Source organism: Lithobates pipiens, unplaced genomic scaffold (assembly GCF_037356315.1).
Source record: "Lithobates pipiens isolate NorthernLeopardFrog02 unplaced genomic scaffold, aLitPip1_a1.2 Scaffold_16, whole genome shotgun sequence".
In the NCBI taxonomy this organism is placed as follows: Eukaryota; Metazoa; Chordata; class Amphibia; order Anura; family Ranidae; genus Lithobates; species Lithobates pipiens.
Window position 1 is genome coordinate 323,367,532 of NW_027507748.1, and position 13,774 is coordinate 323,381,305.

At 42.6% G+C, this 13,774-nt stretch overlaps 1 protein-coding gene across 1 annotated transcript in view; it reads left to right on the forward strand.

Annotated features, from left to right (window-relative positions):
- The window catches only part of CLSPN (claspin), an 89,741-nt gene that overhangs the window by 61,298 nt on the left and 14,669 nt on the right, over positions 1–13,774 (forward strand). The window contains exons 18-22 of the mRNA XM_077481723.1: positions 6,123–6,241; positions 6,541–6,702; positions 7,821–7,942; positions 11,532–11,668; positions 12,462–12,573. Of these exons, the coding sequence (XP_077337849.1) occupies positions 6,123–6,241; positions 6,541–6,702; positions 7,821–7,942; positions 11,532–11,668; positions 12,462–12,573 (652 nt within the window). The remainder of the gene's footprint in view (positions 1–6,122; positions 6,242–6,540; positions 6,703–7,820; positions 7,943–11,531; positions 11,669–12,461; positions 12,574–13,774) is intronic.

The following is a 13,774-nucleotide window of genomic DNA, read 5'->3' on the forward strand; positions in this document are numbered from 1 at the left end:
CTCAAACTTCATGAATTGAGTTTACATCCACTTTAGACGCCTTTCACACCACACCGCCCATAGCATGGTCGGTAAAACGCCGCTATTTTTAGCTGCGTTTTACCGCCGGATTTGCCGCGCATTTCGGCCGCTAGCGGGGCTGTTTTACCCTCTGCTAGCAGCCGAGAAAGGGTTAAAACCGCCGGCAATACGCCGCGATAGCTGCGTTTTGCCGGCGGTATTACAGCGCTGCCCCATTGATTTCAATGGAGAGCAGCGGCGAAGGAGCGGTAAACACACCGCTCCAAAGAAGCTGCTGGCAGGACATTTTCCCGACGTCCTGCCAGCGCACCGCTGTAGTGCGAGAGCCCTTGGGCTTTCACACTACAGACAATGGTGCAGCTTCTTTAGGGCGGATTGCAGGCGCTATTTCTAACGCTATAGCGCCTGCAAAATGCCCTGGTGTGAAAGGGGTCTTAATGGCATCCTAGTCTTACTCTACCTCTTTCTAACCTCTTTCTAACTCTAAACCCACTTGCTAACAAACACCCCAAGGTACTGAAGTATGTCCCCTCATACAAATCCTACTCGATTACCTCCCTTACTTTTCTACTTCTGCTAACCGCTGGAGATAATTCCCCTAACCCTGGGCCTCCCTTATTTAACTGTACCCAACACACCCATCACCCTACACCCTCTGGCAGTCGCAATCTATGCAATTTAGTCTCGATTCCTCTTCTTCCCAAAACCAGCTTCCCCCTCTCCTGCGCCCTCTGGAACGCTCGCTCTGTCTGCAACAAACTCACGGCTGTTCATGACCTCTTTGTCACTAATTCCTTTAATCTACTTGCTCTCACAGAAACCTGGCTCCATGAATCTGATACCCCTTCTCCTGCTTCCCTCTCCCAGGGTGGCCTTCACTGGACTCACTCCCCTAGGTCTAATGGAAGCAAGGGAAGTGGAGTGGGACTCCTCCTATCTCCCCAATGCACCTTCCAGGTTATTCACTCCCCTCCCTCTTTCCCTCTCATCATTTGAAGCTCACTGTATTCGTCTATTCTCTCCTACTTCCCTAAGAATTGCTGTGATCTACCGGCCCCCTGGACCATTATCAACTTTCCTTGATGAGTTCTCTGCCTGGCTACCCTACTTTCTGTCTTCAGAAATTCCTACAATCCTTCTTAGTGATTTCAACATCCCTGCTAATACAAATACTCCTGCTACTTCTAAACTTCTTAGTCTAACCTCTTCATTTGACCTGAAGCAATGGGTACAGGCTTCTACTCATTCTGATGGCAACACCCTTGACCTTGTATTCTCCTACCTTTACACTCCATGCAACTTCTCAAATAATCCTTCTCCTCTTTCCGACCATCACCTAATTAATTTCTCTCTCTCCCTGTCTTCCAACACCTTTCCCTCCAATCGCCTAACCATCACCCATAGAAACTTTCGCAACTTCAACTCTTCTCTCCTCTATTCTGCTGCTGACCACCTCTATGACAAAATCTCTCCCCTGTCCTGCCCCAACCAAGCCACTTCCCTCTACAATAAAACCCTGTCCTCCACCCTGGACAAGCTCACTACAATCACTACACGCAGAATCAGACCTCGACCCCTACAACCCTGGCAAACAGATGACACTAGAATTCTCAAACTTAGTCGCGCTCTTGAGCGTCTGTGGCACAAGACCAAGTCTCTCAAAGACTTCAACCAATACAAATCTGCCCTCCAAAAATACTACTCTTTCCTCTACACTGCCAAGCAGACCTACTTTACAACTCTTAACACCTTCTCATCCAGTCCCCGTAAACTTTTCTCTACGTTCAACTCTCTACTCCATCCTCCGCCGCCTCCACCCACTGACTCACTCACTGCCCAGGAGATTGCTAATCACTTCAAAAACAAGATTGATACAATCCGTGATGAAATCTCCACTCTACAGGTATCTCCCCCAGTTAAGACTCCACTACAACAGGTACTCTCAACACTCCCCTTATTCAAAACTGCTACTACAGACGAAGTTGCTAAACTCCTTTCTAACGGCCACCTAACCACCTGCCCCCTGGATCCTATTCCCTCTCAAACACTACGGTTGCCATCTGACTCTATACTACACTCTCTAACCCACATCTTCAATCTCTCCCTCACCTCTGGCATTTTCCCCAATGCTCTAAAACATGCACTGGTCACCCCCATACTTAAAAAGCCATCCTTGGACCCTACCAATCCTAACAACCTATGCCCTATCTCCTTGCTCCCATTTTCCTCTAAACTCCTTGAGCGCCTGGTTTACAACCGAGTGACTACCTCATCAAAAACAACCTTCTTGATCCCCTTCAATCTGGATTTCGCCCTCAACACTCAACAGAAACTGCTCTTTTAAAACTCATAAATGACCTACTAACTGCAAAAACCAACGGACACTATTCTGTACTCCTACTTCTGGACCTTTCAGCTGCCTTTGACACAGTTGACCACCCTCTCCTCCTCAAAAAACTTTACTCCTTTGGTCTCTGTGACTGTGCTCTTCAGTGGCTCTCATCCTATCTATCCCAACGCACCTTCAGTGTCACTTACAATTCTACTTCCTCCACTCCTCTTCCCTTCTCTGTCGGAGTCCCCCAAGGTTCTGTTCTTGGACCTCCTTTTATTTTCAATCTACACCTCTTCCCTTGGTCAGCTAATAGCCTCTCCTGGCTTTCAATATAATTTCTACGCTGACGACACACAAATCTATCTCTCCACCCCTCAACTCACTCACTCAATCAGTCTCCTCACGCATCACCAACTTACTAACAGACATATCTGTATGGATGTCACAACACTTCCTTAAATTCAACTTGTCCTAAACCGAACTTATAATATTTCCTCCCTCACGCGCCTCTTCCCCTGACTTCTCTGTCAAGAGTAATGGCACAACCATCCACCCATCCCCACATGTCAGGGTGCTAGGTGTTATCCTGGATTCTGAACTCTCCTTTCAGCCCCACATCCAATCACTTTCCAAAGTTTGCCGCCTCAACCTCCGCAACATCTCTAAACTACGTCCCTTTCTAACCAATGAAACCACAAAGCTCCTGATTCACTCCCTGGTTATCTCTCGCCTTGACTACTGCAACTCCCTTATTGGTTCACCTTTAAATAGACTATCCCCCCTTCAGTCCATCATGAATGTTGCTGCAAGACTCAATCCCCTTACAAACCGCACAGTGTCTGCTACCCCTCTCTGCCAATCCCTCCATTAGCTGCCACTTGCCCAACGAATTAAATTCAAAATGCTAACACTTACTTACAAAGTCATCCACAACTCTGCCCCCAACTACATCACTAGCCTAGTCTCACAATACCAACCTAATCGCCCACTTCGTTCCTCCCAAGACCTCCTGCTCTCTAGCTCCCTCCTCATCTCCTCCCATATCCACCTACAGGACTTCTCCCGAGCCTCGCCCATCCTCTGGAACTCACTACCCCAATCTGTCAGACTGTCTCCAAATTTATCCACTTTTAGGCGATCCCTGAAAACTTTCCTCTTCAGAGAAGCCTATCCTGCCTCCATATAACAACTTCACTATTGTCTCCATTAGCTCATCCCCCACAGCCATTACCCTTTTGTATAACTTGACCCTCCCCCCTAGATTGTAAGCTCTAACGAGCAGGGCCCTCTGATTCCCCTTGTCTTGAATTGTACTGTCTACCCCAATGTTGTAAAGCGCTGCATAAACTGTCGGCGCTATAGAAATCCTGTATAATCATAATAGTCTTAGACCAGTTAAATGATATTATTACCCTTACTGCTGGTGTAGCCTATAGGTTTCTTGCGGATGTTTGTAAATTACTTATCCAGGGATACACAAACACCCAACACACACACACACACACACACCCACACCCCCACACCCAACACACACACACCCAACACACACACACCTGTTGCTCCATGGAGTGTTTCAGCTATTGTGGGATCTCTCGTTGATTTTACAGTTCGTTTCCTTTTTATTTCTGTATTGTGAATTCCTCCTATAAAGAGAAACGGTCACCAAGATATCATTTTTCCTGGTGAAGGACTTGTACATTGATAATTCCGAAACATGTTGAGCTATATGCAAGAAATCCCTACCGACTGAGCACAGCATGACTCTGGCAGTGTTTGGGCAAACTTGCAGTTATTGATTTTGACTACATTTGTAACATGTATATTTTGTTCTATTTTGTATGCATTGTGTATTTTATATTTCCTTGCCTATAAGGCGATGGTTTAAATTTTATTATGCTTTGTACTTAATAAAAGTGGCATCATGTTGCCTTTTATCTAAACGACTACCTTCTAATAGATTTTCTGCCTAAAAAGTCCAAGGGGGCTGCCCCATTTGTACCTTGATGCATGTTTTTTTCTACTTTTGACAATGTAGTGCATATACATAGTCACATAGTTAGCCGGGTTGAAAAAAGACACAAATCCATCCAGTTCAACCAAAAAAAAAAATGTATATAATATAATATAATATACACACACCAGCCCATATACCCAATTCTATACCCACAGTTGATCCAGAGGAAGGCAAAAAAAAAACAGCAGAGCATGATCCAATTTGCTAAAGCAGGGGAAAAAATTCCTTCCTGATCCCCCGAGAGGCAATCGGATTTTCCCTGGATCAACTTTACCTATAAATTTTAGAACCCAGTTATATTACGTACACTTAGGAAATAATCCAGGCCTTTCTTAAAGCAATCCACTGAGCTGGCCATAACCACCTCTGCAGGGAGTCTATTCCACATTTTCACAGCTCTTACTGTGAAGAAACCTTTCCGTATTTGGAGATGAAATCTCTTCTCTAGACGTAAAGAGTGCCCCCTTGTACTCTTTGTTGACTGTAAAGTGAATAACTCGACACCAAGTTCCCTATATGGACCCCTTATATATTTGTACATGTTGATCACCTTAATCTCCTCTTATCAAGAGTGAATAAATTCAGTTCCTCTAATCTTTCCTCATAGCTGAGTTCCTCCATGCCTCTTATCAGTTTGGTTGCCCTTTGCACTTTCTCCAGTTCCCCGGTATCCTTTTTGAGAACTGGTGCCCAAAACTGAATGGCATATTCCAGATGAGGTCTTACTAATGATTTGAACAGGGGCAAAATGATATCTCTCTCTCTGGAGTCTATACCTCTCTTAATACTGGAAAGGACTTTGCTCGCGTTGGAAACCGCAGCTTGGCATTGCATGCTATTATTGAGCTTATGATCTACCAAAACCCCCATATCCTTCTCCACTATGGATTCCCCCAGTTGTACTCCCCCTAGCGTGTATGATGCATGCATATTCTTAGCCCCCAAATGCATAACTTTACATTTCTCAACATTAAACCTCATCTGCCACATAGTCACCCAATTAGACAGAGCATTGAGGTTGGCTTGTAAATCGGAGACATCCTGTAAGGACTTTATTCCACTGCATAGCTTGGTGTCATCTGCAAAGACGGAAATGTTACTTTTGATCCCAGACCCAATATCATTTATAAAGATATTAAAAAGTAAGGATCCCAGCACTGAACCTTGGGGTACACCACTGATAACCTTAGACCATTCAGAGTAAGAATCATTAACCAAGACTCTCTGAATTCTGTCTTTTAGCCATCTTCTATCTTCCATCTTCCATAGATTGCAGACGCTATAACTTTTAAATAGACTAATATGCACTGATTGGGGTTATTTTTATCAACCAAATGTAGCAAGATACATTTTGGCCTAAATTTACAATGAAAGATTTTCAAACTTTGACCATTCAGTTGTCTTTTTAGTTTTATAAAGCAAAACATAAAACTGTTATGATTAAATGCCACATCTCTTAAAAAATAAATAAAAAAAATAAAATTCATTTGGAGACATTGTTACCATGGCTGAGTAATTGTCATTCAAAGTGTGACCGCGCTGAAATCTGAAAAATTGCCTGGGCACGAAGGGGGTGAAGTGTCCGGTCTTGAAGTGGGTAATATGATTGCAAATTGTGGCACTTCCGCATCATTCAAGGGGATGGGTCAAAGCCCTACTGTTTTTTTCTAGTCTCTAATTTTCTTCATTTAGCAACGTTGCGTAATTTAACAGTTGTTAACTTGTTCAAGTTACAAATTGAATATAATTTAGTTTGCAGGAATTGAAAGTGGTGCAGAAGATGAAGAGGAGGGAGAGGGAAATGAAGAATGTGTGGAAGATGACGATGAGGAGGAGGCAATTCTTAGAACGAAAAGCAAAAAGAGAAAGCTGTGAGTAATTTACAGGCGCTTCAAGATTAACAAAACCAATTATTGCTCTGTTACAGTGCTTGCACTCCCTAAACTTTTGTGTACTGCTGTTAATCACAATGTGAATGAGTTTAATTTTTTTTTTTTTTTTTTTTTTGTCTGAGGTCAGGTTATGAAACTTTTTAAAGTTTATTTTTGGATTTTATTTAGTAACTATTATAGCACTGAGCACCTGTCAGCTGTAATTTGATAATGCTGCTAAATGTTTGAAGAGGCTCTGTCCTAGACTGTTTAAAAAGTAAATATTTTTTATATTGCAGGAACCTGCAGGACTTCATGGAAAATGAAGCTGAACTTTCTGGAAGTGATGTTGGAAGTGAGGATGAGGATGAAGGAGATGAAGATGAGTATGAAGAAGAAGCCATTGATGAGGAGCTTCCTTCAGATGAAGAGCTACAGGATCAAATCAACAAGATCCATATGTTAGTATACACTAGTGTACCTAGCAAGCGAGACTTTAAATTGGAGCTATACTCTACTCAACTCCAGCGATGCACCGTCCCCAAGCCCCCCACCCTGGGTGGGGATGATGTCACTCCTGCACATGTGCGGGTGTTCATTCAGATTCAGCATTACTGAATTTGTACAGTGAGCTACACATGCACAGCTTACTGTACAAGGGCGGACTGGCAGGTAAGTAACTTTAATGCAGAAAAAACAAAGTATGTCTCTTCTGTATTAAAATTCCTGCTTGTTCATCCATTTTAAATTATTCCCTTAAGTTCCACTCTAAAGCCAATGTCAAGGCAAAATATATGTAGTGGTTCATGTTTTTATCACTTTGGTTTTTTTTTTTGTTTTTTTTTTCTGTAGGGTGGCTTGGCGTCTGACGTTTATGATCGTTTTTCCCTATAACAGGGAACAGACGATCAGTGACAGGTTCAGTAGGAAGCACGAGGAGAGGTTTGTTTACACTGACCTCTCCTTGTTCTTCAGCTCTGTGACCCGATCGCGTGACACCAGCGGCAATCTGGTCCGCTGGTCCCGCATCTCAGGACTGGGTCGGGAGCGCGCCGGCGCGCTCTAGACCTACGGCCAGGCACTTAAAGACCAACGTACAGGTACGTGCTTGTGCCCAGCCGTGCCATTCTGCCGACGTATATGTGCAGGAGGCGGTCCTTAAGCGGTTAAAGAACTTAAACTGAAAAATACCTGTCAATCCTTCAGAACAGCTTCTACCTCCTTTGTTCTGGGTTGGCAAGAGTGGTGACAACTCTCCCAGTGTCTTACTAAACTATTCAAGCACTTCCACTTTCTGATCTCTACAATATAAAGGCCAATTATTGTGTAGTCCATGATTAGAATTGGGAGGGCAAACTAGCATCCTTGCACAGACGCAAGAAGTCTGCACAGGACAGTTCCTGATTTTTGAAAAGAGCAACAGATATTTGCTTTTATCAAACCGATATAACAAAATGCTTCCAATAGTATATTTAACAGACCAAAAGGGACAATATAAGGGCAGTTCTATGTTAGTGTTTATGTACTGTATTTATCTTGATTTGTTTCACTAGACACTGACCTTGATTTACTATATCAGGAAAGTCACCATGGATGAAGACAAGCGCCGACTCCGGCTCTATCAGGAACGTTATTTGGCTGATGGAGACCTTCACAGCGATGGTCCTGGCAGAATGAGGAAATTCAGGTGGAAAAATATTGGTATGAATGATAAATCAGCTATTGATTTAATGTGTGTTATAAAGTGTTTTAGATTTGATAGTATTGCCCATCTGAGATTGCAAAAATATTTTTTAGTGGTATTGGCCAGGTATGATATATGCATAGTTATTAGGGGTGCAACAGATGTAAAAACTCATGGATCTGATCATTTTTCAGATCAGATAATAATAATTAAATTTGCAAAAACCTGTGAAAATTCCACCACCATATGGTCCCCACTGTAATATCCACAATCTCCCCCACTTTAACCACTTGCTTACTGGGCACTTAAACCCCCCTCCTGCCCAGACCAATTTTCAGCTTTCAGCGCTGATGCACTTTCAATGACAATTGCGCAGCCATACAACACTGTACCCAAATGAGATTTTTAGCATTTTTGGTGGTATTTAATTACAGCTGGGAGTTTTATTTTTTGCTAAACAAACAAAAATGCAAAATAAAAAAAATCATGTTTAATAGTTTGTTATAAAATTTTGCAAACAGGTCATTTTTCTCCTTCATTGAAATGCACTGACAGGCGGCACTGGTGGGCACAGATAAGATGGCACGGATGGGTGGCACTAAGGGACACTGGTAGATGACACTGGGCATGGATATGTGGCACTGAGGTGCAGCACTGTTGTGGAGGCAGATTGTGGGCACTGATGGGTGGCACTGCTGGGTGGCACTTTTTTTAATATCTGGGTGGTACTGGCAGGAGTCAGGTGGGCACTGATGATCCGATCACGGCCACCGGTGATCGGCTTTTTTTTTTCTCTCCTCGCAATGTCAGCGTGAGGAGGAAAAATAGCCGATTACCGACTCTGTTGTGTCACATGATCAGCTGTCATTGGCTGACAGCTGATCACGTGGTAAAGGGTCAGGATCGACCCCTTGCTCCGATCCGTGATCAGGCGAGTCTCATAGACTCGCCGATCAGAGCGCGCCACGAGCGCCCCTCAGGGGGAGCGCAAGCCGCTTGTGCATGGGACGACGTCAATAGACGTAGTCCCGGCAAAGCAGGTCCGCGCTGTAGCAGTCATTCGGCTATAGCGCGGATCTCTAGTGGTTAATGGTCATCTCCCCCACTGTAATATTGGCTGGGTATCGCCGGGTATGGAGGGATGGCTGTGACTGCAATTGTCAAAGAGCAGCGCTGTGGGCACTACAGATCCAGCCCACAGCGCTGCTGCCATCCGATCTCTCCCGTCTCACACTGTACCGATGGGTACACAGAGGGGAGAGAGGAACCGCCGTCATGACAACGAAGCCGGTTTGTTTACAAGTGATTGCTCCTTCATTTGACGGAGTGATCACATTGTAAACGGCCGCTGGGTGTACAAAGATGGCCGCCGCTCTGGAGCTAGGCCGAAGCCACAACCTTTCCTAAGGCCGTGGAGCGCAGCGCGTGCCAATCCGAACAGAGTGACCTGTTCGGATCATGGATCGGTGACGATCTGTTTCACCCCTAATATTTATGTTGATTCAAGCTGGCCCAGTGTAAAAACAAACTACTCGTAGAGTACCTGGAATTCATCTTTAACCTTCAGTCTACCAGTGGACCCTGTAGGTAGTTTTCGGTGTGTGTGTGTGTTTTTTTTTTTTTTTTTTGGAATTATTATTTGATAAGAACGTATGACTTCTTCTTTTTTTTTATTTATTTTTTTTACTGCTAATTAGACAGTTATAAATCTTTAAATTCAAATTATAGCATTGTAAACTGGCAAGGACCCATGTCACTCTTCAATGGGTTTTCCGTTATGAATCAAGTCGCATGATTACTGTACTGCACTTTGTGAGCCATTTTCAGTCTGCAAGTTAGGACATGTTTCTGCATGTTATCACTTGCTTTCTTAGCTTTTGAAGATTTGTTATGCCTTCTTGATTTGGTGGTGTAGTTTCATCATGGCTCGGAAACGCCTCAGTAACGAAGAAATACTTAGTTTTTTTTTAAATTCAGATTCTGAAGAAGATCAAAACGCATCAGTTTACGAGCCACTGGATGATGAAGACTAGATAAATGACATCCTTGTGGAAGACAACTCGGATTCTGATGATAGCAGCACCGTCACAGCACCTACCAGTAGGGATGAGCTCAGGCGTGTTCGCATGGTCCACGTGCTGAGCCCGCTAGGAAGTCGGCGCAGCGTTGCGCTAATCTTAGACAGTGAGACATTGTCCCGATGTGCGGCTGCAGCGATCGGGCAATGTCTCACTGCCTGTGATTAGTGCTGCGCCGACTTCCTGTCGGCTCTGCACATAGACCATGCGAACATGGCTGAACTCATCCCTACCTTCCACCCAAAGTGATTTGCCATCTTCATCTGCGAATAGAACTATTTTTACTATGCAGGTGTACATCAGGAAATGTCAATACCAAGGAAGGGAAGTGAATCAGGGGGAGCAAGCGGTAATGGATTTGGCTCAAGGAATATTACTTTCTGGAAGAAGCATCACTTGTAATAACTTCTTCACAAGCCTGCATTTAGCTAAAAAAAAATGACTGGAGAAGAAAATCAGTCGTTAAAACAATTTGTAAAAACAAAAAAACTCCCCCAAGAATTCGTGATTACAAAAAATCTAAATGTCTACTCTGGTTTCCAGAAAGACATGATGATTGCATTATACCATCCTAAGAAAAACAAAGTTGTTACCCTCTTGAGCTCTATGCATTCCCAACCAAAACAGAGATGCATTCTAGAATGAAGAATGCATTCAAAACCGAGAATACAAACAAACATAATTCAGTCATACAATGAGACAAAAGGGAGGCATTGATACGTTGGATCAGATGGTTCATACTTGCAGTACTAAACAAATGGCCGGAAGATGGGCAATGGTTATATTTCATAGCTTGTTGGATGTTAGTGCTATCAGCGCCTACATTATCTGGATGTTGCTAAAACCAGACTGGAATGCAAGTAAATTGCACCAAAGAAAGGTTTCCTTGTACATCTTGGGAAAGCACTGACTGGATTATCTGAGGGGGCCTGATGTTCCTCAAACTTCTACTTTAGAAGAACCACCAAGAAAGAAAGCACATTGCAGTATCTGCCCTAACAGCAAATACAGAAAAACTCGGAACAGTGTGTTGTGTGTACAAAAAAAGTCGAACATCTGAAAGTGGTGTGTTTTGAACTGTGGACAGTGACACATTTTCATCATATTAGCATAACTTTTCTAAGTATATATGCTCTACACCTACATATCAAAATGTCATGTTTCTCTCCGTTGACAATTTCTTTATCACTTTTATCATTATGTGCAAATTTGTGTGCAAAATACGGAATACTCTTCACAGTGCTCAAAATATGGAGAATACACTTTATCACCAAATGAGTAAGCACTGCTTAGTATTTCATGGTTATTCAATATTTTACTAGCTAAAATTCTAATCAAATAATTACCCTGTTTCACAACAAAAATTATACTGAAACTTTTATTCATTATATGAACCAACATTTATTCATTATATGTACAAAACTATAGTACAGGGCCCACTGGACTCTGACGGTGCAAGGCGGTACTAAAAAAAAAAAAGCCTGTAGAACGAGGGTTAAATAATTTGGTGTTTTTTGTGCATCTTCAGATGATGCTTCCCAGTTTGACATGTTTCGAAGAGATTCTGATCTGGAAGATCAAGAAGGGGAAAATGAAGATCTGGAGGACACCGATCTCAAATGGAGAAAGGAGAGATTTGAACGAGAACAGTGGCTGCGTGAGCAGGTATAATGGCACACACAATTTCATTAACGGAACTCTTTTACGAAGCTGCTTAAGTAAGCTTGTGGTAAATGGTTCTCTTGGGATTGATTCAGTCCAGACTGCATTGTGGTGGTATGTGGGCACTCTTCTCTGAAAAAAGTACTATATAATGCAGTGTTTCTCAACTCCAGTTCTCAAGGCAACCCAACAGGTCATGTTTTTCAGGATTTCCCTCAGATGAAAAGGCTGTGGTAACTACTAAGGCAGTGAAACTGATCTCAATCACCTGTGCAAAATGATGGTTAGCCTGAAAACATGACCTCTTGGGGTGCCTTGAGGACTGGAGTTGAGAAACAATGATATACTGTATAGTGGTCAATTGAACTTTATGAAATGTTTGACAATTCAGTAGTTTGTTTAAAAATAAAAAAGCAAACAGTGTGGTGGTCCCATCGGGCCACACCACACATGAGCCACTGATTTTAAAACGCAGTGGCTGGTGTGATTGGACCCTTAACCTAACAAACTCCCAAAATATGCATTTACTGTGCACACTGAAAATGAAAATGCCTTCACTGCTATGCTGGTTAGAGCTATCTGCTATTGTACAATTCTTTCCTAGCTTCAAGGGGACAATTGGTGATATGCAGCGACGTCGAAAAATGCCTTTCAATTTAGCTAATGGAAAGCCAAGTGTATAGCCAGCGTAAGATTACACAAATGGCACTGACATGTAGCATTAAGGACTAGCATAAATGTTTTCTCATATCAGGGCTACCTATTAACATATTACATTTGTCTACCTTCACTGTAGTCTAAAAGTGGCAGCCTTGACAAAAAGGAAGAGGAAGAAGAAGATATTGGAACAGATAGCCAGTTTATGAAGCTGGCCAAAAAAGTTACTGAAAGAACTTTACAAAGAAAAGGTGAGACACGGTTCTTGTTCATGTAGTTCATTCGTATAAAATTTCTTTGAAGTGTACACAGATGTATACCACTAAGAGAAACATATTTGTGTAACCACCACAGCTCTGGAAGGTTTTACCCCCCTTCATGACCAGGCTATTTAGCATTGCGCTACTTTAACTGGTAATTGTACGGTCATGCAACACTGTAACAAAACTAAATTTGTAAAAAAAAAAATCGTACAAATAGAGCTTTCTTTTGGTGGTATTTTATTACTACTGTTTTTTTTTTTTTTTTTTTTATTCTATAAACGGACCAAACCTTTTGAAAAAAAACGTTTTTGCTTAACCACTTAAGGACCGCCTCCTGCACATATACGTCGGCAGAATGGCACGGCTGGGCACAAGCACGTACCTGTGTTGCTCTTTAAATGCCCAGCTGTGGGTTGGGAGTGCGCCACCAGCTGTGCGCTCCCGGTCCTGAGCTCCGTGGTCGTGGGACCAGCGGACCCGATCGCCGCTGGTGTCCCGCGATCGGGTCACAGAGCTGAAGAACGAGGAGAGGTCTGTATAAACAAACCTCTCCCTGTGCTTCCTACTGTGGCTGTCACCGATCATCTGTTCCCTTTTATATGGAAAGACTATCAGTGATGTCACATGCCAGGACACGCCCCCTACAGTAAAAAAAAAAAACATAACGTCATAACCCTTACAGTGCCCTCTAGTGGTTAACGCCTTCACTGCCAGTGTCATTTACACAGGAATCGGTGCATTTAAATATCACTGATTGCTGTATAAATGACAATGGTCCCAAAAATGTCCGATATGTCTGCCATAATGTCGCAGTCACAATAAAAATCGCTGATCGCTGCCATTACTAGTAAAAAAAAAAAAAAATGCCATTAAACTATCCCCTATTTTGTAAACTCTAACTTTTGTGCAAACCAATCGATAGTCGCTAATTGGGACTTATTTTTGGTAAAAAAAAAAAATGTAGAAGAATACGTATCAGCCTAAACTGAAGAAAAGTTTTTTTTTTTTTTAATATACATTTTTGGGGGATATTTATTATAGCAAAAAGTAAAAAAAAAAAAATATTGAATTTTTTTCAATATTGTCGCTCTATTTTTGTTTATATCGCAAAAAATAAAAACCGCAGGGGTTATCAAATACCACCAAAGCTCTATTTGTGGGGGAAAAAGTACGGCAATTTTTTTGGGGA